Here is a 27,185-nt window from a genome sequence, read left to right as displayed (position 1 = left end):
AGCCAACCTAGCATGCCAGCCAGGACCGCACAGGTTCAGTGGGAGCAGAGGTAGGGAAGGCGTGTCTGAGGAAGGGCGCAGGACATTCGAATGGGGCAGGACTGTAGTTTCCAGCATGGAGGGCACAGCCACGGCCACGGGCAGAGCCATGCTGACCGTATCCCTCCAGAGAGCAGAGCCAAGCTGTCACCGCCGCTGCCCCGAAAACAGCGGCCGTCCCTCCACCCCAGAACTCAGCCTCCCTCCCTTAGTGTCTGAAACTAAGAGCACTCAGGCCTGGCTTGGCCCTTTGTCCCATTCAGAGCCTCTCTGATTTAATTACTTCCAATAAATGATCCCTCTCCTCCAGGGAGAGCCCCTGAGAAGATGGGGGACAGCAGGAAGGCTCCCCAGGCAGGGTTCCCAAAATAGCCAAGAGACTTTGTATGTCCTATGTGGGTCTGCTGGGGGGCGGGGGGCGGGAGGGACAAAAGCAGGACATTATCTTGTCACGTCCACCAGGATCCAGTCCCTTTGATCTAGGCAGGAGCGGGCTCCACAAGCAGAGGACATCCACAGGGAAGGGAAGGAGGCGGAGGCAGGGATGCTGGCTTGCGGGCTTCCCCAGCCACCCACACCCGCCCCCGCCCCACCAGCCGGTCCCTGGCCCTGCCTCCTCGCCAGAACCAGGAGGGAGCTGGCTCCGGAACAGCGGCCAAGTACAAGCAGAACCAGCTAATCCTCGCTTTCTCCTTTCTTGGATTCCAGTTCCGGGAGAGCCTCCAAGTTTCATCTCGGTGACACCGCACACCACCTCCTCTGTCCTGATCCAGTGGCGGGTAAGGCCCGGGAAGGGCAGGGTGTTTCCTGAACCTGCATCCAAGGCTGGAACCTGCCCGCCACTGGGCCCCATGTCTGAGGGTCGGTGGCAGGTCACGGGACTCCACATGGTTGGCGTGAGCACTGCAGGGGGGAGCACCACGGACCCCCTGAGCCGCGCTGTAGGAAGGAGCCTGAGCACGGTTTCCTGGGAGGGCCAGCAGGACGGCAGGGCTGGTACGGGGCATCTGGGCTGAATGTCCCAGGCATTTGGGGAAGGATGGCCCAGCAGGCCTCCGTGATACACACAGAACTAGGTGGCATCAGACCAGGCAGTGAAACCATAGGCCAGGGAGTGATCTTTTCTACAGGAATCATCCGCTAACAGACGAAATACCCACAGGGTTACGTGCATCCTCCCTACATGCCCGGTGTTAATCCTCAGTGAACAGTCCCGTCAAGGCACCTTATCCTAGGCAATCGAGTAACGTTGGGGGGCTGTGAACAGTAACATGATGTCAAAAGGACACTCTGCTCTCTCTTGGCCTCATTTCCAATTTGGATACTTTTGTCAACAGCAATGTGCATGGAAGACAAAAAATAAGCAATGTGCATGGAGAACTGCAAGGAGGGCTGCCCCGGCCCTGGGCAAGCCGAGCGAGGGTGCTCACAGGTCTGTGGAGAGGGCTCAACCAGGCCAGGGGGTAGGGTTCAGCAGCCAGGCTGGACCCGGGCCGGACAGAACCAGCACAGCAGAGGGCAGGGCCAAGGGCTGCAATGAGAACGTCGTGGGAGCTCTGGGCAGCCAGGGAAGTTCCTGAGCCCAGAATGGGGCAGCCTTTTGGAGGAGGGCAGTGCCTAGAGCCGGGGCGGTGGGGTCGGAGCGGAGAGCAGGTGCGCTGGTCTGTGTCCACTGTGGCTACACTGGGCTGGTGGTCCGCGGAGGGGTCCGTGCAGCCGAGCAGCTTCTGTCGATGAGATTGTCCAGGAGAGTGCCGACATCACATCCCGACCAGGCGGGCGGGCGAAGATAGTTCGAGGTCAGGAGATGTAGGGGCCCAGGTAATGTTGAAACTTAGAGCAAACTGTGGCTTGGATGTGGCCTTAGAGAGGCAGAGGCTGTGCCCAGCCAGGGGCAGAGGCTGGCAAGAGGGGAGGACTGGAAGGGACTCCCTTGGAAGGGGCTGGACCAGAGGGCATGGGTGGGTAAACCACCCATGTTTGTATCGGGAAACCTCGAGGAGGCCCTCGGGGGGCCTGTCCTACAGGGACTGCCTCTAGGGGTCTTGTAGGCCGGGACAGATCATGCCAGAGACCCCTCCAGGCTAGAACTGGTGCCCAGCAAGGAGCAAGGGGGAGAGAAGTCAGGAGCCCTCCCGGCCTCCTGGGGCTGCTAACGGAGCAGGTTGCTGGGCGGGAAGTCAGGGCAGGAGACAGGGCTGGGATGCATGTGTCGGCCATAAGGGGGCTCGTGGAATTCTCGGGGTGGCTCCTAACTGCTCAAGGTTCCTGCTGTCTCCCCTGGTGGGGCAGCTCGGTGGCTGCGGTGGCTGTTAGTCCACTCGCGGGCAGTTTGACCCCGAGCGAGGAGCACAGGTGGAAACTCCACGCGGGTCACACGAACAGACTTTTCACGGCTGCTCCGGAAGGGACAAGAGCCAGACGTACACAGCCCGGGCTCCAAGCCACACGCAGACTCTCCAGGTACTGATGGAGTGGCTGTGGGCCCCTCCTTCACTCCACTGCCGAGTGACACGTCTCAGAAGTGAGGGAACCTTTACAGGTGATCAGGAGACAGTTCCAGATGTCTTCCAGTGAACGTGGATACTCACTGCCTGGCATTCTGCCTTCTGCAACCTCACCAGAGCGTGGGGAAAGGACGGGGGCTGGCTCCCCCACTGCCTCTGGGTGGCCTCATCCCCTGAACTTGTCTCAGGGCCCCACTGGCTCTACGTCCGTGGACCCCAGTTTGCCAGTGGATGACATGACCCCAGCAGGCCTCTCTGGCTCCCGTTCTTTCTCTGTAAAAATGGGAGGTCGAAGGTGACCTCCAGGGTCTCTGAGGCAAGGCCCGTTAGGTCTCACACCCCTGACTTCCATTAGGGCCTTTGGTGGGAGGTGGGAGATGTTCACAATGGGAATTCAAGGTCCCAAGAGCTTCTGTTTTCCACCCTCTACTAACTTAATCGACCCAAAGGTTGGTTGTCTCTACTGTGCTATTTTACCAGAAATATAGCATTTTCTTTGTACATGTGGCCATTGGCTGGCCGGTAACTAGGTAAGCTCCCTTCCTATAAAAGCAGCTTGGAGGCTTGGGAGGGACCATCACCTCCACACGGTGGCTGTCATCCCCCGCCGTCCCCGCCCCCACGCCCGCGGGGGGCTCCGAGCCCCATGGTTGTGGTTGGACAGCTCTGTGAATGGCGGAGAGCTGTACCAAAGGAACTTGGCATGCGTGTCCATCAGCTGTCCCCGTTCAGAGCCCAGCAGAACAAACTAATTGCAAGGAGCCCAGAGCAGGAGGTGGTCAATATGATGTATTGTAGAAATAAATGCTTGTCAACTGCCAGGCAGTTGAAGTATAATTAAAATTATGAGTAATTTACTAAATCAGCACGAACAGAACAAAGAGACTATGTTTAAATATAGATTTGCATTCCAAATGAAATGTTTCACCTGTAAACCCCTTTTTTTCCAGTAATTTGTTTAAAAATGCGAACACTGCCTGTAATTTCAAGGCTGCTGACCCACTTAAACGTCTCCTCTGTAGAAACTTGTCAGGTTTGATTTTTCCTGGTAGGATAATCAATCCTTGCCTTTCATGGGGTCCAGTGCAATTTGAAATCTGAGGATTTGAGCGTGTGTTCTAGACAGTGGCGGCACTGTGTTCACACCAAGTGCCACTCATAATGGACACCGGCCTTTCTGAGTTGCTCACAACATTGAAACTGGCTGCTCAGAAACTTCCAGTGGCTCATACGGTCTGTCACTCAAGTGGAGGTCCCCCCTGGGGTAGCTAGAGACGTCCCTAAGTGGATTTTCAGGCCATTTTTTAGCAAAACAAAAAACAAAAAACAACAAAAAAAAACTTCTTAGCAATAGATCACATCATGCACATTGGCCCCAGCAGAGCGTGGACTCAGGGCTGTGACAGGTGCCTTCCGCAGAGGAGCATGACCGCCACCCAGACAGAGGGGAGAGGACTGCGGGGCTCTTCAGGACACGTTTGGGGTTTGTTCCTTCTCTCACATGGGCTCCATCCCCTGCAGAGGACCAGATCCTGTGTAAGGTCTGAGCACCCAGAGGGGGACAAGCCAGACTCCAGGACTTACAGAGCTTCTGTTCACTGGGCAGAGCCCTAGGACGTGTTACTGGGAAGACAGTGGAGGGGGAGCTGGGAGGGGGCTTCTGACTGTGTTTTGCAAGGTGAACGCTCCCCCCCCCATGCTCCCAGGTAAATGGCAGAGATGGGCATCTGGGCATCACCCACAGCTGGGCAAAGACTGAGGGGTGTACAGCCCCTGGGACTCAGCACCAGGCGTCGAGGGAAGGCACGTTGGAACCAGGTTTTCTAAGGCTTCCTGTGCTACAGCGTCTCCCAGACAGAGGGCCAGTCCAGGATGAAACCAACCCAAGATGGGGTGATCTTGGATGTCAGAAAATCTAGCTCACAACCACAAGCCCTAAGTGAGTGCCCGCCATGACCAAAGCTTCTCATGGGTGCTGCAGGGAAACAGCAATGAAAAGATATAGCCCTGGACTTACAACCAGTCAGTGTGGAGGCAGAAACGGCGGGCGCAGTGTGGTCAGGACCGAGGGCTGTAGAGCAGGTCTGTGACTGAAAGGGAACCTTCTGTCCAGAGTCACAGAAGGCACTAGACCCCATCGGGCCAGATTTCCACCCGCTATGAGCACAGGGCTGAGCCTGGGTGGGTGAGCCACCAGCCCAAGCCCACACTGCAAGGAGCCAGGACTCAAATCCAGAGCCTGAACATGGCCCATGGCTTCTAGAACTCTCCATGTGTCACACGGAGCTGCCCTACTGATACCTCCCAGGGGGCCCAGAGTCTTTCACGAATGACAGATGTGTTTTCTCCGAACTCTAGAAATAGAAGGTGTGGTTAAACCCAATTCCAAATCCCATGTTGGCAGGTCCCAGAGTCGCCATGGAGCCTACCCTTCCTGTGCCCAGGACTTACTGCAACCTTCATGAGGCCGCCCCCAGGCTACGTGGCCACCTGTGCCCCTCCCCGAGCCCAGAGGGCAGCATTGCGGTGTGTCGCACTGTGTCACGGGTAGCAGCTGTGCCTGTCAGACGCAGGCGTGGCCTCTTCTTCTTGAGCCTCAAAAGCACCCTCTCCTCCTTCACCAGAAGTGTCCGTGAGCCCAGGATCTATGGCCTCGGCCCTTCCCCTCCATCCTCCAGCCCTCAGATGTGCGTGGACACACACGCCATGTGTGGGGTGTTTGCTGCCTGTTGCCTCTTCCAGATGGCAGATGTGCACCAGACAGGGTCTGGGGGAGGGGCGCAGAGCTTCCATGCCCTCCACCCCGGATCTCTGCGTGTTCATGGAGTCGGGAGCTCTCCAAATCCAGTCCTCTTGGGTTGTCCTGGATGCTTCATTGCACAGGCTTGACTGATCAAAGCACCGACCATTGGCCATTGATTGAAACTCCAGCCCCTCTCCTGTCCCCAGAAGTCAGGGATGGGACCCAAAGTCCCAACCCTCTGATCGCAGGGTTGGTTCTCCTGGTGACCAGTCCATATTCTCATTCACATGACAAGTGACGGCTTTGTCACTCTGGACAAACTCATGTGTATAAGGAACGTATTTGGCTCATCTGAATGACGAAATAGATACTCTTCTCCTAAGTCACGGTATTGCAGCGCATCGCCATCTCTGCTTCCGGCTCCCATGAAGTTCTCCCAGGGCTGTGCCCAAGGGACTCTCCCAAGGACCTTTGGATCTTCTCATTGCCTCGGTATTTGTCAAATGTTGGCTAGACCCTAAATTGTTTCTCCAAATATGCTCTGTCTTCATGTTCATCAACTGATAATGTGGAACACAGGCTCCCCGTGTGAATTAGTGATTATGATACCTTGCTCGTGTTCATCCGTCCAAAGTTTGCCGTTACAATTGCAAGCAGCTGTGCTGTTCGTGACCTTCGGGCTTGAAGGTAGTCCTGTTGTCTTTGGGTGTCATTGAAAAGACCCGTAGATACTTTGTTTGGGGGTTTGGCGGGGGGGTTGGGAGGTTTAGCTTGTATTTGCAGGACTCGGGACTCTATATGCACACATTTATGGTGGGTCGATTTCTAAAGGCAAGTGCATTGAAAACCTTGATAAGTAAAACCAAACTATCCTCTGAAAAAGCAACCAGTCATTGGATGAGAGCCCTCCCCACTACAGTGTGACCTCCTCATAACTGCAAGGTCTGAAAACCCTGTGTCCGTGTAAGGTGGCCGCCACCCATACCGGGGATAGGACACCTGCGTATCTTCATGGAGGGCACAGCTCAACCCACCACAAAGGGGTTTTCCTACAACAAAGCTGTAGCCTCTACTGTGGGACCAGGACAGCGTTTACGAAGGTGCTGGTGACACCCATACACAGCAGCCGTGTGGGTGTCACAGGGAATTCGACGTCCATCCCTATCCCTGGACAAGCTTCATGACTCTGCTGTAGCCAGGGGTCCTGGGCGTGCCCTTTGCCCATCTGTCTTGGGCGGTTGGACGGTTCTCGTCCTTATTTGCTGAGTGTTCCAGAGGACACACGGGACCCAGAGCCCCTGGCCCTCCAGACCAGCTCTCTGGCTACCGCAGCTCTCCCCAGATTCATTAATCAACAGGAACTGATGCGAGGGGGGAGAATGTGGGCTGGACACCTTGGTGCGCATCGGTGCGCAACCCAGTGTGGGTTAAGTTCTGAGCCTCAGGGCCCGTCTCCCACCATTCACAGTCCATAGGGTGTCCAAACATTGAGTGAGCACCTACCCTACCCCAAGCCCTTCATACACCAGCTGTCATGGGAGGAACTGTGGGCGTTCTGGCTTAGGTCTGAGTCAGGGCAAGAGTGGGGGTGTCCTGGCATGTGGAGCAGTCACTGGACCCCCCTGTGAATCTGCCACGAGCCTGGGTGGCCGTCAGGGACAGGATGGGGCCAGCTGATGGGTGATGCAGAACCAGCCCACATGCATAGCTCCTCAGAGGTCTGGCTTCACCAGGCAACGGGCAGCTTCTCCGCCCACCTGTGACCTGGCCTGGAGTCCCCTGCCTTAGCCTGGGGCTCCTACAAGTATGGACTGCACATGGGATAAGATGCTCAGTGCCCACGTCCCGGCACCAGGAAACCCGGGCTCTCAGAGCCCGACCCTCTACCTGGGGGGTTCCCTGTGCCCTTCTTCATGAATGTAGCGCCTGCCTTTTTGTGCATAGACAACCAAGGACAACCTGTTGAACTTAGTGACTTCTCCAGCACAGCTGGCTGATTCAGCTTGAAGCAGAGGCTGCTAGGCCCTGCCAGCAGGCTGACCATGCTGTATTTGCAGCCTCCAAGGGATGAGAGCCTGAACGGCCTTCTTCAGGGTTACCGGATCTACTACCGGGAGCTGGAATCCGAGGCATCCTCAGCCACCGTGTCCAAGACGCTCAAAACCCCTTCGGCTTTACGGGCTGAGCTTGCAGGTGAGACACCTACCCCATCCCGGCACAGGTGCCGCACCATACACCCAGGAGAGGGACCCTTGTGCATGTTAGCTCTATGCAAGGCATGGTGGGAAATGCCCTGGACGGCCAGGGGAGAGCCCCTGGGCTTTGGGGGCTTACTCCCAGTGTGGAGATCAGGGGAGGCTTCCCCGGGGAGAAGCCGTTTAAGATAGGTTGTCAGGGAAAAGAGATTTCACCCAGGACACAAGGACAGGTACGACTCACAAGGGCCTGGCAAAGGTAAGTGCTTAGGAGGTGGGAAGAGCCAAGGGGCTCCTGGATGGGGCCTTCTGGTGGGCCAGCCAGGAGCACCTGCCCGCATGAGGCTGGTGGGGTATGTCAGGGAGGGAGGAAAGGAGCCAGGCCCTCCCAGGACACCATGTCACTACCCCATCTGGGGGAGACTGGACAGAGGCCAGTCATAGCCTACTGCTCTGGTGAGGTCCATTCGGGGGGCCCCCCAGCCTCATGGTGTGCACAGCCCTCTCACCCTGAGCCAACCCACCTGCTCCCCCTGGCTTGGATCCAACAGCCATTGAGGCAGCTTCTAGAACTTCTGGAAGGGGCATCTTCCTGTCTCAGAAGGGGGTCAGAGGGCATCCCCCAAACAGTGTCACAGAAGATTCTTCTTGCTGTGTGACATCCTTATGTCACATCAGAATTTGCGACTCCGGGACAGCATCCCTGCTCTGTCCACCTCCCACCACAGTGCAGGCTATGCCTTGGGCCTGCTGGGGTCACGGGGCAGCAGACGGGCAGCGGCTGGGCCCGGCCGATCCCAGGAGTGTGCTGACTGGAACCAGTGGCTCATTTGCCTCCCATGCCTCCTCACCCAGGATGCGGTTGGGTCCATTTACCTGCGCAGGTGCTCGCAGTCTGTGGCTTGCTCGTCCCCATCTGAGGAGGGCTCTCACCTGAGCACAGGCAGGCTGACAACTGTGCCTGCCGCAGGGTGTCTGGAAAAGTTGCCACCCTGGGAGAAACCCAGTTCATGGCTCCTCGAGTCGTGTTTGCACTGTTGTGCCGGAGACTTGTCTGATCCCTGCTGTGGGCCAGGGGCCCTGGCTATCTCAGAAAGCCGGGCGAGGACCCCCAGATTGCTAATGGGGAGTGTGGAGGCGGCAGTGTGGACGGGCAGCGGCTTCCGAGCGCAGCGCCAGCCTGCCCACCGTGTCTGCGGACGTCGTTTGCAGTAACTGTTCCCTGCCTGCTAACTGCCTTTCTGCTTTGCTTACCCCTAATAGCCCAAAGCAGCTTCAAGACCGTGAACAGCAGCTCCACGTTAACGACGTATGAATTAACACGTAAGTGCACGCTGCCTTCAGCAGGAGGCACTGTGACCGCGGGGCAGGCCGGGGCCAGTGCCAATTGGCCTCTCAGTGGACCAAGTGAGAAGCAGCCTGGATTGATGGCTCTAGTTTCTGGAATCCCCCTCCCCAGCGCTGCTTCTCAACACACCAAAACCATCGGGGAGACGGGAAAGGACACTTCCAGAAGCAGAAACTGGGAAGGCGTTTGACAGCTGGTCTTTGAGTTTGGGGGAGTCAGAGGGAGCCAGAGCTCCTGTCTGCTTCCCTTTGACATTTTCCTTTTACTCTATTTAATTGCAGTAAAATATACGCAAAATGTACCATTGTAACCGTTTCTGAACATGCAGTTCGGGAGCATTAAGCACGTTCACACTGCTGTGCGGCCATCACTGCCCGCCTCCGGGGCCCATCCCTCTCCCCGGGCTGAGCCTCCATGACCATGAAACACCCACCCCTCCCCCGCCTGGCCCCCAGTGCCCACCCTGTCCTTTCTGTCTCTGTGTCGGAGTCCTCCGGACTGCAGCAGTGCTTGCCCTGTTGTCTGGCTTCTTCCCCTTCCAGCTTCATCCCTGCTGGGCACAGTTGGGACAGACCATGTCTTCAACACTGAGTAGCACCCCACTGCGTGCACTCACCGGCTTCGGCTGCCCGTTCATCACCCCTTCCCTCTGGCTGCCACCGTGCTTGCTCTCACGCTCCTGGCCCTCACAGGGTTCCATGGTCCCGAGGCAGGGCGAAGGGGCCCCACAGTGTGACTCCCCCTTTGTCCGGGAGCTTCCCTGGACTGGCATGTGGATAAACGAGAGGGGAGGAGGAGGGGCTGGCCCTTCCCGAGGCCCTAAAGTATGTGAGCACCACCCCACCGCACTGCAGGCAGCACCTGGGCAGCTGGCCCTGCCCTCGTGGCCGGGGTGGGAGTCGGGGCAGGGAGACTCAGACGTGCCATTTTCTCCTCCACTCTGCTCCCCTAAACACGGCTCTACGGTCTGTGGTCTGCCCCGCATCCCCACCCAGCCGCCACCCCTCCACCCAGCGCCTCGTCTCCCATGACACCCAGCAGAGGAGCAGCTTAGGGAGTTTTGTGCAGCTCGGGTCCCAGAGATGAGGCTTCCCGGGCTGGACCTCCAGGCTTTGCAATCTGGGTCCGGGTTATGAAGGAGAGGGGCCCCGACTGTGACCATGCCCATGTCCACCCTGGCTTGTCTCCATTGATGCTGAGGAGACGCATGGTCCCCAGGCATGGGGGTAGGGTAAACAGGCCAGGCAGGTGCATGAGCCACAGAAGACAGCACAACTGCAGCCAGGCTGAGAGCAGGAAAGGGTGGTTCCCCGCATGTCCCTGAAGCCAGCAGGGCAAGAACCTGGTGTTCTGATTCACTGAACCTCTGCGGACCTCAGCAGGGGAGATCTGAAGCCTGAGCTAAGTCACCATTCATCCAGGGGTCAGACCCACACATAGGGCCTCAGGAAAACCCAGCAACGATGAAGCGGTATTAACTAGCAGGAGAACCCTCCAGAGTGTTATGGTTCACAGGTCAGCTACTTCCGCCCTGTCGCTCGGCTCGGCCTGTGGAACCCTATATATGTGATTTCACTTGCCCTTGTCTTCCCGGGACGTGGTGGTTAAAAACTCGGAGGGCTTTATGTTGCCAGTGCATTTCCTCCTTAAACACCAGGGTCTTCCTTGTCCGTTCTTTTTTTTTTTTTTTTTTTTTTTTTAATTTGTCAGAGAGAGAGAGAGGAGCGAGAGTGAGCACAAGTAGACAGAGTGGCAGGCAGAGGCAGAGGGAGAAGCAGGCTCCCTGCCGAGCAAGGAGCCCGATGTGGGACTCGATCCCAGGATGCTGGGATCATGACCTGAGCCGAAGGCAGCTGCTTAACCAACTGAGCCACCCAGGCGTCCCATTCCTTGTCCGTTCTTAAGGAGAGATTGTGGGCCACAGGCTGGCCTACATCACATCCTGCCGCCTCCACCCTTCCCTCCGGTAGGAGGCCTGCGGCCGAGCACAGTGGCTACTCATCTGGGCCAGGGAAGGAGAAGGAGGCCGCTCCACAGACCCTCAGGGGACGCCCCCGCTCTGCCCCGTGGCCCTGTGGTGTTGCTCCAAGGCAGAGAGGTGGTCCCGGGCCAGCTGACCCGTCTCCTTCCACCTGTAGGTCTGAAGAGGTACCGGCGCTACGAGGTCATCCTGACGGCCTACAACATCATCGGCGAGAGCCCAGCCAGCGCGCCCGTGGAGGTGTTTGTCGGCGAGGCTGGTAAGCTCGGGGCACCACTGCCCTCCGGGAGGCCTGGCATGGTGTCCTCAGGGGCCGGCTTCATGCCCACGTTGAGGAGCCTGGTGCTGCCACCTGCGCCTCCGGGAGGTTCCAGGTTCTCTCCTGGGAAAGACGGATCTGCCAAGGGCTGGGCTGCCCTGGCAGCCGGAGAGACCCGTGCAGTCTTGCTTTCAGACTCAGGGATTGATTTTACCTCCAGAGCCCTCTTTGTGCTTCCCAGCATGTGCTCCTCGGGGAGGCTGCTGCCTTCATGGGAATCTGGGTGCGTAAGGACCTTGGCCTCTGCCGGAACGTTTGTGCTCAGTGTCCCACAGTTCCTGGTGGGGCCCCAGTGTCGGCTTGGCACACATCGGCCTGACCCCCCGGTAACCGCCCGGTCTCCTGTCTGGGAAAATCACGTGGATCATAGTTTGTACCCCTGTTAGATAAGACGCGGCCCCTGAGTTTGTTTCCAGGGCCGTCCCTTGTGTGGAGGCTTCAGAGACGTCATGTCGTGTTGAGAGCAGACTGGGCTCCCGTCTGACCCAAGGGCACTGCACTCTCTCCCCTCCTCTGCCGGGACTCCTGCTCAGGTCAGCTGGGGCGGTGAGAGCGCCGTGCTTCAGGCCGGGAGCCCCAGGAATTCCCTCTGAGGTCAGAGCCCCGGGCTTGCAGGAGACAGCGGTTGGGCCGCTGGGCCAGCCCACAGAAACCTGTCGGGTGACCTTTCGACATTTGGAGAGGTTACTGTTAGAAACCGAACGACAGCACTGGGGGACTAACTGAGCAGGACTTTTCTAGAACGGTCAAGCAACATTTGCACCAAGTGAGGCCAAGTGAAATGTGATGCCTGGAGCGTGGGCTGTGCTGGTGGCTCTGTACGTCTGTCCCCAGGGGTTAAATGGCGTGGCGAGATGGGGGCTGGGCAGCCAGTGTTCTGGGCAGATGTGCCTCCCCTCAGAGGAGCCTCCCTCCCCAGGCTGAAGCCAGGCAGGAGCACAGGCAGGGAGGGGACAGGACGTGACCAGTGCCATCTAGAAGGTGGGCACTCCAACCCTCTCTGGCACCTGGGCCCACACTGGTCAGCACAGGGGTCTGCCAGCCAGCTGGAACCGCAGCGCCCGACAGCCTGTTGGCGGCCTGCATCGGGGGCCCGGGGCACTGGAGGCAGAGCCTGAGTCATAGGGGCCCAGGCGGACGCTCAGAGAAAAAGACTAGAGCAGGGAGGGAGGCAGGCAGGCATGGGGGGCCGTGTGCACCGGCCAGGTCGCCGAGGGCCTGAAGTCCAGCTCCGTGCTCCATGCCACGCTCCACTCCATCCTCTGCTCTGTGCTCTCCTCCGTGCTCTGAGCCATGCCCCGTGCCGTGCTCCATGCCATGCTCCACGCTCTCCTCTATGCTCCGCTCCGTGCTCTGCCCCGTGATCTCCTCCGTGCTCTGCTCCACACTGGTGGGTTAGCAAGCATCAGGGCAAACGGCAAGCAGCGTGAAGTCAGCCGTCCCCCCGACCCTGAAGCAGAGGGTGTGGCCTGGAGTGCACACCCTATGCACGGCTGTGGCGCAGCCGTCACCCCCGCGGGGACAGAGCCCCGCTTCTCGGAGAGAAGCCCCTGCCATCCAGCTGTCCCTCCTCCCCTGTCCCGCTTCCCGGCCAGCCAGTGGCCTGGAGTTTCCCATCTAGGAATCTGTGTGGAATGTCTCATAACACCTGCGCCCACGAGCGGGGTGCTTTCACCCGACGCGGCAGCACCTTGTCTCATGCCTGGGGAATGTTTCGCCATGTGCACACTCAGATTTCGTCTCTTCCTGTCCGCAGGGGGACACCTGGCTGGTCCCCACCATCCGGGTGCTGTGAGGACAGCCTCTATGGTATTATCCAGCAGTGCTGAGCTAACGCCATGGCAGGCAGGCAGGGGGAGCCACAGAGGTGGTGGGGTGGGGGGCTCCTCCTGCTCCCTGGGGCCTCTCACCTTCTTCCACTCTCCTGGAGGGGCCCCCACTCCAGCCCTTCCCTAGGGCACCTGTCCTCCCGGCACCCGTCCTCCCAGCACCCACCTGCTCCCCGTGCTGTCTCCCCACATCTCGTGTGTCAGCCTCCTGGACTCCATAGCCCCCAGATGGAAAACGGGGAGCCCTACCTGGTGAGCCCGGGCTCCAGGGCTGTCTGACCCCACGTGCACGCTCTGATGAGCCAGCTGTGCTGCTGAGGGCACTCGCCAGAGGTGCTGAGAAGTCCCCTTCAAGCCTCCTGAGTGGTTGTGGGCTCCGTGCACAGAGCACCGCTCAGCCTCCTTGCCCTGCCTCTTCCCCCGACCCCCACCCAGGACCTGAATCCAGGGGCTGCTTCTCCAGAAAGCTCTCTCTGAACCCCCCCCACCCCCCGCCCCGGCACAGGTCCAGCTTTCCTCTTTTGTGCCCTGACTCTCGGGTGCAGTGTGGACACCTCTGCCTTCATTATCAGATGGGACAGTCCTGTCTTCCTTCCCCATGGGACAAGGACCACTCCTCTCACAATGCTCCCCATCCTGAACTGAGGACCAAAGGGGACCTGAATGCCTTTGCTACCTTGCAAATAGAGGTCCCCATGAGGACGAGGCAGGAGAGCAGCTGTGGGAATCCTGTGCACTGGGAAGCACCCAGATGGGCTGAGATAAAGTGGGTGGGCTTCATGTCTCAGAGCAGGTGGGAGTAAGTGGGGGGATGGGGCTAATCAGAGATGTCTCCTCCTGAAGCAAGGAGACACGTGACAGTGGTATCTGCCCTGTGACTGCTGTGACCCCAGTACCCTTCCTCACAAGGCACACATATGTGCCATCGATACCTCCTACAGCACCTGGGCAGGGAAGGGGGTCAGCTGGCCAGGGTGCAGGAGCGCACTCTGGGGAGGCAGGCAGGTGGCAGCGGCAGGGACCAGAGAGGCTGCTAAGTGCTAAGGTCCAGGCTCTGTGCAAGGAGGTTCTTGTAAGCACCACACAGGAAGAACCCCATGTTCATGTCCCTGCAGTTCTGCTCCCTCCCACACAACCTGGGATGGGTGCAGGGAGGGAGGGTGCAGGATACAGAAGGAAATTGTATGCTCACTCCTTCCACCATAATGTGGGTGACAGCCTTCCAGAGAGACCAGCCGAGGACACAGAGCACAGAGGCAGAGCAGCCTGGTGGACACCAGGAGATGGTGTGCTGTGCACCCCAGGGGAGAAGGGCGAGACCTGCCTGCCCATGTCGGATGCAGATAGGAACTGACCAGGACTCTAGGCCTTGAAATACAGGAGTCAGGGATGACCAGGGTCCTGGCCCCGGCAGATGAAATCAGGGAGTCTTTGGTGTTTGGATGGAAGACAGGGAAGCAGACTTCTCAGGGTGCACTGGCTGCTCTGGAGTAAAGTCCACCATTTGTAAGCGGCTCTGCCAATTACTGGCTGTGTGACCATGGGCAAGTCACTTGAACCCTCTGGGCCCCAGCCTTGAGGAATCACAGTGTAGAGGGGAGCAGTGTGAGCTAGAACTAAGGACACTCGGAGCCTCATGCCGACTCTGTCCCTAACTTGTCTGTCCTTCCTATAGGATGAATATGCAGAACATGACCACACAGGGTGGGTCAGTATTTGTGAATGAATGGTTGAGACTCTGGGTGAGTTACTTAATTCCCCTGGCCTCATCTGCAGAGCAAGGTGTTTAGAGTAGGGGGTTTTTGGGTCTAGCCCAAACATACAAGATTTAAGTCTGTTTCACCTCATGGGGACAAGGTAATTTTTAGGAAATTTCTCATTGAGATTGATTTCTGAGTCCAGGCACCGCAAATGGGTAAAAATAATACATCAGTATGGACTCCAGTTTGCCGGAAATAAAAGCCCAGCCCAAACAGGCTTAGGCTGAAAGAATCATATATTAACCCATGTAACAGAAAAGTTGAAGGTCCAGCTTCAGGCATGGCTGGATCCAACACCCTAACAGGCTGGTGTGATGGCCCGTCTTGGCTCCACTGTCCTGTCAGTTTGCTCCTATCTTGGGGAGGCTCCTTGTTACAGTGGCCCTGCTGCGGCAGCAAGAAGGCAGCTTCCCTTCAGTGATGTCTGCAGAGGAAACCCACTCGGTCCCAAGAGCCAGCCTTTAGTGATACACCCTTCTGCAGACCAGATGCAGTGGCCAGCGGCCTGAGGTCCCCAAAGCCAGGCGATGATGTCATCTCTACCTGGGTCCCCGGGCCAGATGGGAGGAAGGATCCCCAGGGGAATGGGTGCTCCCTGCCACAGTCCACATGCATGGATGGCAGAGTGCCAGTGGCCAGAGCTGCTTCAGAGAGGGGTGAGAGACTGTGTGTGGTGTGCCATGGTACATAACTGCTGTCCCAGTTGTCCCCACTGAGATCTCCAAGCCCATCTCTGTGTCCTCAGGGACCTGGGTACTACAGGGCTAGAAAAAGGAGCCCACATCCTGGCCTTCGAGACATGTGCTACTCAAGGATGGGCCCCCACTTTCCGGCGAAGGCTATCCTCCTGCCCTGGGACAAGGACATCAGTCGCTGCCTGTGTTTCCAGGCCTCCCAAGCCGTTCTCCCCTGGAACAGACTCCAACTGTGTCACCTAGAGTCCCTGCTCTTGCTCCCTGTCCTAGGAGGCCCACTTTGGGGCCATGCCTCTGGGGAGTAGCCATCTCCTCCCTCTCTCCATGCAGAGCTGGGGTTCCCTCCTCTCTCCCGGAACACACTGCACACACAGCTTTCTGCACTTGCCGTCTGTGGTCTGTCTGTGCTCAGTGCTCCACAGAGCGGAGAGCCCCTCCTATCCACCCCACTGTCCTTAGGACTCCATGGTTTGCCTGCAATGCTGTGGGGAAGGAGTGGAGGGAGGGACAAGACCAGATTAGACAGGAAGGAGGGAAGCCGGCAGCCCTGCTCAGAAGCATGGACACCGGAGACAAATGAAAGCAGGGAGCGCCATGTGGGGGTGGGGATCCCCAGGGCCAGGGACACACAGGAAGTGCCCGAACAGAGGCTTCACCCCCAGCTCCTGTTTGCCCCGTCACACCTGCCCATTCAAGAAGGACAGGCATCTGGGGACCCCAGAAACCTAAGGGCTTCTGACAAAACAACACAGAAGACCTGACTGGCCCCAAACCAAGCCCAGGGCTTTCTGTTCTGAGCCTTGTTCTGTTTTGGTCAAAAATTGATCGCACCCCGAATGCTTTGTGGGGACCACTGAAGGCAGAGCACCTGTTTCCCGCTCTGATGGTGGGGGCTGTGGAAGCAGAGACCCCCCCCACACACACACACACCCTGCTGCCACGGAAGAGAGATAATAGCCCCCATTCTCACAGAGCAGGGACCCCTCGCCCCATCGACGCCATCTCAGCTGCCCTGTCAGGACCCTGCAGCCCCCCGACTCTACTGTGCAGGCCAAGGCCCCGGGAGCGGGTGGGCTCGTACCGAGTGGTCTTATTTGGGGAGACAGGGGTGTTGTAGAGGCCCTGTGATTTGGGTTTCGATTTCCTGAAGCAACAGGCCCAGGCACCTCTGTCGTAGGTCCCAGTGAAGATTCGGTGAGCCTGAAGAATGACGGGTCCTTGGCCTGGCACCTGGCCCGCGGGGATGCACGAACAGCAGTCGTGCCACCCTCACTCCAGGGGTGAGGCAGGGTGAGCAACCCCCGCCCACCTCTAGTCCTGCTTCCCCTCTGAGCCTCAGCCCAGGTTTAAAGGCAGAATGCGCCCCCTCTCCCAACTCAGACGAGCCCATCCACAGAGCTGAGATGGTCATGGCAGAGGAGAGGAAAACCAGTGTCAACCCCGAGAAAGCTCCGGCCAGACAGGGTGATAGTGGCCAGGAGCAGTTTTGGCCCAGGAAGTGACCGAAGAGGCCAAGTGCTCGGCCTGGGCCTGAGCTGCTGGCCCTGACACACCTGATGTTTGAGCCTGGCCGGGGGCCCAGAGACTGCGGGCTGGCTCCAGGATGAGCCCGCAGAGTCGGGGTCGATGCATGGCCCAGGTGTGATCGGCTGGGAGAGCCATGGGTGCCTGGGGAAAGGCAGGCTGCCATGGAGGGGAGAGGTGCATGCACAGGGGCCTCGTGGGGCAGCAGTCTTGCTCTAGGGCAGGAAACACAGGGTCGGTCTCACCCTTTGACTCTCTGCCCCGAAAAGCTGCCATCACAGAGATCGCCATGCAGGGGAATAGGCAATCCACGGAGGCTTCCCGGCACGATGGGCTCACAAGGTCGGGCTTCACAGCAGTCCTGCCGGGGAAGCTGTCAGTCCCTTTTGCATCTGGCCAAAAGAAGCTCCAAGAGAGGTCCGGCCACCAGGCCCAGGGCTACCTCCTGGCCTGACCATGCTGTCACTGGCCTCAGATAGGTGTTTCTCTGCCAGGGCCCCGAAAGCAAAGTCAGAACCCTGCCAAACTTGGAGCAGCCCCTCTGGCCGTCAGGAGCCCCTTTGCCCTGTGTGGGGCAGGAGAGCAGGAGGACGGGCGTTATGGGGCAGTGGGCTGAGACCAGTCCTGGGGCATTTACTGCTCCAGCCTCTGTTTTCTGTTCTACGAAATGGGATGACCCCTGTGCCCAAGCAGGGCGCACTCCAAGGCCCTCCAGCTGCTGGGGGACAAGCGATGGAAAGAGAAACCCAGATGGTGTCTGGGTGTGGTGGTTGCTCTGAGCGGGGCCATCGGCAGCAGCTCACAGGGGGCTCGGTGGGGGTTTTCAACCAAACCTTCGAGGCTCCCCTTGCTCCCCCTTTTCCACTGCTTCAACAGTGACAAGCCCAGCATTGGCTTTCCCAGGCTGGCCACAACCTCCCCATCCCTGTGCTCCCACAGGCATTAAGCCCAGGCAAAACCTGACTGGAACTTTACCCCCAACTGCCAGCCCCATGGGGTCAGGGCAGCCAGGCCCGTGCAGCCCGTCCGTCCTGAGGCCACAGCATGGTGCCTGCCGGCCGCCGAAGGCCTCCTGTGCTCGCCGGTCTGGCTGCTGTGTCCGCTTTCCTCCATGAGCGCCTCCAGCACCTTCCCGTGAACATGCATGAGGTGACCCATGTGGGCCCGCCTGTTTGCCGAGGCTCTGAGTGCAGCCTGTAGCCGCTTCTGCTCAGGAGAGAGGCCAGGAGGCTCCTCTGTACCTGCCAAGCCCCCAGATGCTCTAAATGCGCCCATTCTCTCTGCCCCACTGGTTCAGGGGATGACCCCCACAGGGAGCACAGGGCGCTTCAGTGGAGAGGGGAGAGGGAAGATGTCCCCTCCTGGCCTCCAGAGGCTTCTCCCGATCTTGCTCCTTGCACGGGGCTCTGGCAGTGGTGGGTGAAGCCAGGTCTGGGATTGCATCTGGAGACTAGTCTGGGGCTAGAAGCATCAGGGGCACCAGAATATCCCCACGGGAGCGGTTTGGGAGAGCAGGCAAGTGGGTCTCACTGCTGTATATGGAATGGGGGGTCAGGGCCAGGCCTTCCCCGGGTGAGACAGGTGGCGCCAGATGCGGGGCTGGGTCCAGATGGTGGAGAACCTTCGCAAACCACCCCCAGGGTTACTGCTGCTGCTCATCTGGGAGAGAGGGACTGGCACAGACGCTGGGCGCAGGGGTTTGCTGACATAAATCAAGCCTCTGTGAGCACTGTTGCAAATCCTTTATAACCTCTCTGATTCTGTCCTTGGGAGAAAATGCTAGAAGCAGACTCCCTGGCTCAAAAGACATGAGTATTTCTTGCTTGGAGAAACTGAAACCCATTGACACACTGTGCCCTGGGAACCAGGATGGGGGTCTTGTGGCCTCTCTGCTTCCACACTGGGCTCCTGCCTCACTTGTTAGGTGACAGTGTATCTTACTAATGTTCTGGCCACTGGCCTGTCGTCCCTACCGTGCTGTTAAATGCCCCGACCGTACACGGCGACGTGTCTTGCGGGGTCTTAATGTCCTGGGGGTGATTTGTGAGAGCTCCGTGTGCATCAGGGACATCACACCCGACCCCCCTTAGGGCCCACGGTTTCCCTGTTCTGTTGTCTGTCTTGGAGTTTCCTGTGGTCAAACCTCTCACTCTACTTCTGGTCCAAGAGCCCAGGAGGTACCCGGCTTGTCCTCCAGATTGTCGTGGGTCCCTCGTTCCCGAGTCTCTGGAGCGCACCTGGAATGCGTTTCGGTGCTGGGTGGACGTGAGCTTCTCAGTGGCTGTTTCTCGCAGCTGCCGCCCCTGTTCCATCTCTGACCAACCGGTCCGGGGCGCGGCCTGGGGTTCTTGCAACTTCGCGCTCATGCCACCAGCCCCTCTCGCTGCTGCGTTATCACCATCCTTCCTGTTTCGCAACACTCTGTCCTGGTTTTTGTTTCCCAGAACTTCTCAGCCGTTTTTAGGAACTTTATAGTCATTTTGGCAAATTCTGCTGGGGATTGGACGGGATGTGTATTATGTTCTGAAGGGACGGAAAAGTGCACCCCGCAGTCATCCCGCTCTCCTGCCCTCCCTCTCCGGACCCCCCCTCACCTCTTCCCCGCGCCTCTTGCTGGAGCTGCACTCGGCTCCGCCCTGCAGGTCACCTGCTGAACTCCGTCCCCGCAGCATCGTCACCGCAAGCCCTGACCCCCCAACAGCTTGTCCTCACTCTACCCACAGCAGCCGGAGCCCGACTGCCACCCCAGGGAAAGGAAGGACTTGACAGGTTCTCCCTGTCAAGGGAGGAGTCAAGAGGGAGTCAGAACTTTCTCCTGCACCTGGTGGGAAGCACCCTGACCTTTGCTCTTTGACCCCAATAACTTTTGCCGAAAAGGGAAAAGAATTAGGCGCTGTTCTACTCGTTGGTTGGTTTAGGGGCCATTTGGGTCACGATGGGCCCGAGTGTCACTTCACAAGACCGCGAGCACCTTGGAATGGTTGGTTGGCTCTTTTTTTAAAGAACAAGAAACTTACTAGGACCTGCGTGTTCTACCTTTCTTGAAAGTCGTAAAGTTTTTTAATTGCGGCTGGCTGGAAAGAGGGAGGAATGGCACCACTTTTCTCGCCGTTTTAGCTCCCCCTAGCGACGCAGGGCCCGGCTCCAGCCTCGGGGCCAGAGAAGGCTCTAGAGCTGGGCTGCTCTGAGCTTGGTGCAAGGCCAGGAATCAAGGGCGCTTTGGCGGCAGCCTCTCCCCGGCATCACGCACTGCGATCTCCAGGTAATTACTAATGGACGCGGGTCCTGACAGAATCAAAACTGTGGGCATCTTCCATAGCAGGTCCCGCCTGTCGTGTGGTGGGCCACGCAGTGTGTATACAGTGTGTAGGTAGAGACACAGGGCTTACAGGCCAGCGATCATGAATGGTGGAGCGGGTGTCCACTGGGACATGACAGCCTGCTGTGGGCCAGGCCGATTGCTGTCTCTGGTCCCAGGTGAGCCGTGGGTGCTCGGAGGCCGTCACCCAGTCTGGAGGTGGCCAGGGGTCCTGGGGCTCCTTCTTGCCCTCGGGGGCCACAGCACACTGTTTGCTCCCTTGATGCACAAAGTCCCGAGTCATTGCCTCAGAGATCAGACTAGAGAGTCCCCACAGAGAGGCAGCCTCCAGTGTCACAGGTCCTGACTCCAACTGGCCCAGTAGATGTTGATAAGGGAGTGGGGAGATTGCCTGTCCCATCCCCAGACCAGAGAGAGCTCTGAGGGATGGCCCTGGCCTTTGCTGAAGCTGATGTCTTCAGCATCCCTGACTCCAGAAACTCCTGTCCTAGGGCCGCGTGGGGAATGAGGTAACGGAGTCAGGCACCTGTGCTGATTCTAAAGCCCCTGCAAGCACATGGGGGACAGGGTGCTGAGGAGGCGAGGGGAGGCCTGAGGCAGGGCTGTACCCAGGATTAAGCCGTCAGTGCAGTCAGACCTGGCCTGGGAGAGGCAAGAGGAAAGGAGGGCAGCTCCCACAGTCTGGTCAGTGCTGGGGTGCCACGAGGGGCACAGACCAAGGGCACAGGTGTGAGCTGGTGCCCTACAGCAGAGACCCATGGAAAGTTCTAGAATCACCACGACTACCCCAGCTTCCACACCCCTGCATGAGTGATCCTTCTCCAACCCGATTTCAACCCCTCAGTGGATCCCCCTTGTTCATAGGGAGATACATAGAATCTCCTGGGATGGGCCCTAGGGCCCTTCCCATCTAGCAGCATCTCCGGCCTCCGCGAGCATCTCCTGGTCCCACAGCTCTGGGCATCCCTCCCCTGCACCACATGCTCCGCAGCAGCGCAGAGTACTGCCTTCCCCAGCAGATGAAATGTTGGTAGATAAATGACATTTCTATTAACCTAATTTCCATCAGCGTAGGAAGGTTATGGGGAATATTCGAATCCTAATGCTTTATTTGGAAAGGATCCCAAACATCACGCCATCCAGAGTCCAAGTTCTGGGCAGATTCTCAGGGCGTTCCCCTGAGCATCGTACTGGGGGTGGATGGAGACCTCACCGCTGAGCGCCCACTCGCTCAGCGGCTGGAGGGGCCCCTGAAGGAGGAAGACCAGGTCCTGCCCTTGAGCAGCGCACACTGGGGGGGAGAGAGAATCCTGGCCTGTGTCCTGTAAGTGGGTGAGGCTGTCTGGAGTCAAGCCGTGCTTGCCAAAGGGCCTTCACACCTTCCAGAGCCCCATGCGGACGGCAGGCCTGCTGGGTGCGTAGACACCGGTTGTCCCCGGGGACGAGGGAGGCATCATTCCCATGTGTGTGAGTCAGCAGCCATGTGGGGACAGGGCGCGTCCATACCCGGCCAGCGGGCTGCTGGCAATCCAGACGCAACTGTGGATTCGGAAGTGCTCCGACCCCACGGTCTCTCCCCAGAGCCTGGCCTCGCCTGTGTCTCTCCTTGTCTCTCCCAGCCAAGCTCTTCCTGAATTTGAGAACCTCCCTCCTTTCATGTGTTGTCTCACCGCTGACTGGGGACGCCGGGCTAATGGGCTAGCTCCATGGGCCCCCGTGCACCCCTGCAGTCACCACCCAGCGCCGCCCCAGTGCCCACGGCTGGTCATGCTTCCTCCGTCCTTCCGCCTGCGTCCCTCCACCCGCCAGTTCTGGAGCTCCTGCCAGACATCACACTCTTTCTTGTAAACGTTGTGTCACTTCATTCAGAACTATCTCCAGCAAAAGATACTCTTTAAATACACACGTACGTGATTACATCAACTATGAAGTCGTTAGCTCACCTGGAAGAATGAACAACTATTTCTTCGCATAATGTAATGTGCAGTCAGCACTCAGACCCCTGTGGGACTGCCGACCCCGTCTTCTGTTCTGTCCTCCACTCATGACTCGCCCCCTTCCGCTGCATCTGCCCTTGGAACTGCCAAGCCCTGAGCTCCTTGTTACCAAATCCAGGGCTGCTTCTTCCTTTGACTCTAGCCAACTCCAGGCCCCGTCTCTGTGGCACGACCCCCAGCTCCCAGGCTCTGCCTCTACTCTCTCCCTGGCGCCATTCACTCCCTCTGTCTGTCTGCTCTCCTGGGATGGTTGCCTCATTCCTGCACCCTTAGGTGCCTCCTGGACCCGCACAATTCCTGAATTTTCTCCCCCATGTGCTCTGGGGGCAATGCCTCCATGCATCTCCAAATTCCAGGCCGACCCTTGGGGGGCAGACTTGACAGACAGACTTGACACCTTGCAGCCCTCATGCCCACAGCCCGCCAGCTGGTCACCATTTGCTGACTCGCAGTCCCCGACATCAAATGCACCGTCACTTGCTCCTTTGTCATGGCCCCCACCCTCCTTCGGATGCCATCTGCTGTCTGCATCCACGCAGCGGTCCCACAGCCGGTCTTCACAGCTGGGGCACCCCCCAGCTTCAGCCCAGCCATTTCCAAGTATGCCTGTGGCTTGTGGGTGTTCAAAGATGAGCTGACACATGGATCGTGGACCCTCACCTCGTCAGGTGCTACATCCTTGCGTTACTGACCCAGAGCAGGGTCCACAAATCAGGCCCATGGGCCAAATCCTGTGCCTGATTTTGTGAATGGAGTTTTATTGAGATGCCCATTCATTTACATACTGTCTGTGACTAATTTGCCAAACAAAGACAGCGTTGAGTCACTGTGACAGAGAACATGCGTCCCTCAAAATTTAAAACGCTACCCGGTCCTTCATGGGAAGCTCCCTGACGCCTGTCCTTGACAATCAGCAAGCCTCCCAGTGACGCAGACCCCAGTGCAAATCCAGCCCCTTCTGGGACGAACAACGTAAGCCCCTTCAGGCTCCGTTTTCTAAGGTGTGGAATGAGAGCAAACATCCTCCCTGTATCGTGAGTTTTGCAAATACAAACTGCATATGACGTGGTTGGTGAATCGGGGACCGTGGTTTGCGCTGCACAGACCACCAGCAGTCCCAGTCCAGTCGTGGCCTGTGGACGTCTTGCTCTGGTGGGAAACTCACTCTACAGGCAAGGAGGAAAACCCCACAACAGGTGCAGGCCTTATGGCTGGCTTGTTTGAGCGGCTTTCATGGCCGTGTCTCTTGCCAGCGAGGGGGGGCCTGGCAGGGACTGGGCTACCAGAGGGCTCCCGACCTCCTCCTTGTCCCTGCTGGGAAGCACCCATGGCAGAAACTCTCCAACCCCCTACACTGCTCCAGACTCCCGTAATTCCTGCAACACACCCACCAGTCTGAAGGCTGGAGCTGTCTTCCTCCACACACTCATTGGTGCCACCCAGAGGTGGGTCCAGGCTGCTTCTGAACACGCGTGGCCATAAAGGAGGGTTATCGCTTGAACACTGTGAGATCCTGCATTTAGCACAGGGGCTACTAAATTCAAGCCAGTCTGTCTGAGCCCAGAGTGTGCAGAGACTGGGCCTCAGCTGGGTACCTTTCCTAGAGGAGCTTATGCTCATTGGCTGTATTGGTTATCGATTGGTTATCAAAGGCTATGTGACAAATGTTCCCTGGGCAGCTGCTTGAAAAAACATGAATGTGCTATACCACCGTGGGGGGGAGCCAGGTGTTCAGGCACAACTGAGCTGTGTCCTCTGCTTTAGGTCTCGCCCAGCGTGGCACGCAGGGCGGCTGTCTCATCTGAAGGCTGGACTGGGGAAGGAGCCGTTTCTAAGCCCACTTGTGCTGGCAGGCCTCTGTTTCGTGGGCTGTTGGACAAAAGCCTCCCTGGGTCCTTGCTATGGCGAGCCTCTGCAGGGGGTGTCTCCCTGCATGGCTGCTGGCTCCCTCGGTGTGGGAAAGGGCAGGACAGAGGGCCAGCCAGATGGGCGCTAGCCGTGGGGAAGCACAGTCTCCTGGAAGCCAATCGTGGGGCTTCCACCTACTGTGTCTGGCACATTCTGCTGGTCAGAAGCACGTGCTCTCAGGAGGGGATCACACAAGGGAGGGTGTGAGTACCAGGAGGCGGGACCATGGAACGTCACCACCATCAGCCATCAGGATGCCGGCATCCAAGGCTGTGGAAGGTAGAGTGTCAAGGACACACCTGGGCTGCTCCTGGCCCACAAAGGAACTGAGAGGAGAGACGGACATTAAAACATGTCAGTGATGTGACTACCGACAGTCCCCACGGGAACACAGCCAAAGCAAGCCCAGGACACTGTCCACACCTGCTGAACAAATGAGCTTGGAGCAAGATCCTGTGTTCAGGCCACCTTACAGAGTGCCTCCTCCTTGCTGGCCGCCAAGTTGCGACCTCTCAAAACTTATTTCATTTCACCTCTGAGACCTGTTCAGTCTGGTATTTTCTCCTGTTTTGCAAAAGAAACTGAGGCTCAGAGATTGAACCGTGTCCCAAGTCCCACAGGCTGAGCCCAGATCCTAAACTCACCACCCAGGCCTTTGCCCATGACCCTCCACCTGCAGCCTCATAGCCTGGAGTCCATGACGCTGACTGTTTTTGAAGACAGTTTTAGGGACCTGCTTCCCGATTTTTCTTGTTAAGCTTCCTGAGAGTTGTGTTAGTTCCCGCTCAGCCCTGAGGGGACTGGAGGAAAGACGGACATATGAACTCAAGTGAGGGGCTCAGGCTGAGTGAGATGGGGCTGGGCTGTAGTGGCTGCTCCAGGAACCCAGAAATGTGCTTGAATCCCCCGCCCTTCCCCGCACACTGTGCTGGACGCCGGGCTGCCTGGCTTCGAGTGCGGTGTGAGTTGAGTCCCGGGGCCAGGCCCTTCTCAGTCTTCCCGTGCAGGAAAGGCAGTGATGAGAGCCCGCCTCCTGGGGTTATGGGGGTGAGGCGAACCCAGACAAAAGGCTTGCACACGCACCCCCGCGCCACCCTCAGCACCATGGTCACACCCCACTGCTGGGTCACCGTGATTCCAGCAGCTACAGACTAGATGAGAGCACACTCTTCAAAAGGCCCTGCAGGCTTCTGGCGAGCAGGGGCTTCCGCTTGAGAAAAGGGTGATCCGTGTCTTTTGTGTTCATTACAGATTTATAAAACACGATCTCCTCACTTTGAATTCTGTTGTAGGCTTTTTTAAACATCACAGTACGATGTCGAACTGAGCACTCGTTTACAGACCCGGAGTTTCTCTGGGCGGCCCTGGCAGCTGCCTGGCCTCCTGCAGGGCCCCGGGCATTGGACTTGACATTGGGTGACAACAGTGACTCTCCTATCTTCCTTCTGGGGACTGTGCCCCTGCCCTAGAAGTGCACGAAGCTTTTGTGTTTCCGGGCTTGGCTCACCTTTTGAGATTCTGCTCCTTTCCCACGGTCCTGCGCTGAGTCATTGTTCCGTCTCCAGTCTTGACTTGCCCCCCACTGAGCTGAAGAACTATGATCTGGTTAAGCCTCCTTTCTGTATTGCAAAGGCCCCAGAGGTTAGATAATTACGCAGAGCCGGAGTCTGTCTCCAGGTATCCCGGCCGAGAGGAACAAATTGTATTGGCAGAGTTTGCTGAGAAGGTAAACTACGTTAGAGAATTCTATTTCCTGTTTGCTTCAACAGGAAATCAGATAGCGTGTTTGGCCAGAAAAATGGTGATGTAGTTAAAGTGAACTGATGAATGTGTAATTTTTTTATTATATAAAACAAATACCTGTCTCGTTATATTGAAATGTTAACAGTGATCCTCAAGGTATCAGTTAAAAAATTGTTCTACCCAAATAATAAATCCCTGGGTTACAGAACGTGAAAGAAACCTAGTATAGCCTAGCATGGCCTAGCATAGTCTAACATGATTTAGCGTGATCTAACATGATCTAGCATGGTCTAACATGGCTTACCGCGATCTAGCATGGCCTAGCATGGTCTAACATGGCCTAGCATAATATAACATAGCCTAGCATGGTCCAGCATAATCTAGCATGATCTAACATGACCTAGCATGGCCTAATATGATCTAGCATGGCCTAGCATGGTCTAATATGATCTAGCATGGCCTAGCATGATCTAACATGATCTGGTGTGGCCTAGCATGACCTAGGATGATCTAGCATGGCCTAGCATGGTCTAGCATAAGCTAAAATGCTAGCACAACCTAGCATGATCTAACCTGACCTAGCATGGTCTAATATTATCTAACATGACCTAGCATGGCGTAGCATGATCTAACATGGTCTAGCATGACCTATCATGGCCTAACATGATCTGACATGATCTAGCATGGCCTACCATGACCTAGCATGACTTAGCATGATCTAGCATGGTCTGACATGGCCTAGCATGGTTCAGCACTGGCAGAAGCCCAGCACGGTCCCACGTGCCACTGGCACCCAGATGACCATCTGTCCGATGTGCCCCCAGCAGATACCCTACCCTGTTGCCTTTCCCGTTCCCAGCCCTTATGTGGCCCTCGCTTCCCTGGCCCATAGTCACATGTTGAACCCTCCCCGCTATTGAAAGACACCCTTTAGCAGGAAAGACCCCGTGTCCCCCAGTCAGAAATGACTTCTCATGGCCCTTTGAACCTGTCCTCCCATTACACACTCTATCATGATTACTGCAATTTCTCTCTCTTGTTACATGTGTTGCTGCATTTTGTGTCCACCCAGCCCTCAGTGCCAAGCCTAGGGCCTGGGGGATACTCAGGAAAATGTCAGCACATTACACTGTGGCGACAACCAGTCAGCTAGTCCCAGTGGCCATTTCTCTCTCACGTTCCCTGTCCTCCTCGGCCAACTGTGTCTCTCCTGCTCCCTGTCGTCTTCTCCCCAAGACAGACTGAGCCCCCGCAGGGGAACTGCTGCTCAGGTGGTAG

The 27,185-nt window shown here is 57.6% G+C and overlaps 1 protein-coding gene across 2 annotated transcripts in view; it reads left to right on the top strand.

Annotated features, from left to right (window-relative positions):
- The window catches only part of SDK1 (sidekick cell adhesion molecule 1), an 865,094-nt gene that overhangs the window by 794,146 nt on the left and 43,763 nt on the right, over window positions 1-27,185 (top strand). For both annotated transcript variants that reach the window (XM_080830507.1, XM_080830508.1), the window contains exons 32-35: window positions 748-818; window positions 7,347-7,482; window positions 8,748-8,807; window positions 10,971-11,072. In XM_080830507.1, the coding sequence (XP_080686633.1) occupies window positions 748-818; window positions 7,347-7,482; window positions 8,748-8,807; window positions 10,971-11,072 (369 nt within the window). The remainder of the gene's footprint in view (window positions 1-747; window positions 819-7,346; window positions 7,483-8,747; window positions 8,808-10,970; window positions 11,073-27,185) is intronic.

Source organism: Martes martes (assembly GCF_963455335.1).
Source record: "Martes martes genome assembly, chromosome: 18".
Classification (NCBI taxonomy): domain Eukaryota; kingdom Metazoa; phylum Chordata; class Mammalia; order Carnivora; family Mustelidae; genus Martes; species Martes martes.
The sequence above is the reverse complement of the archived record's forward strand: the minus strand, read 5'-3'. Positions and strand labels throughout refer to the sequence as shown.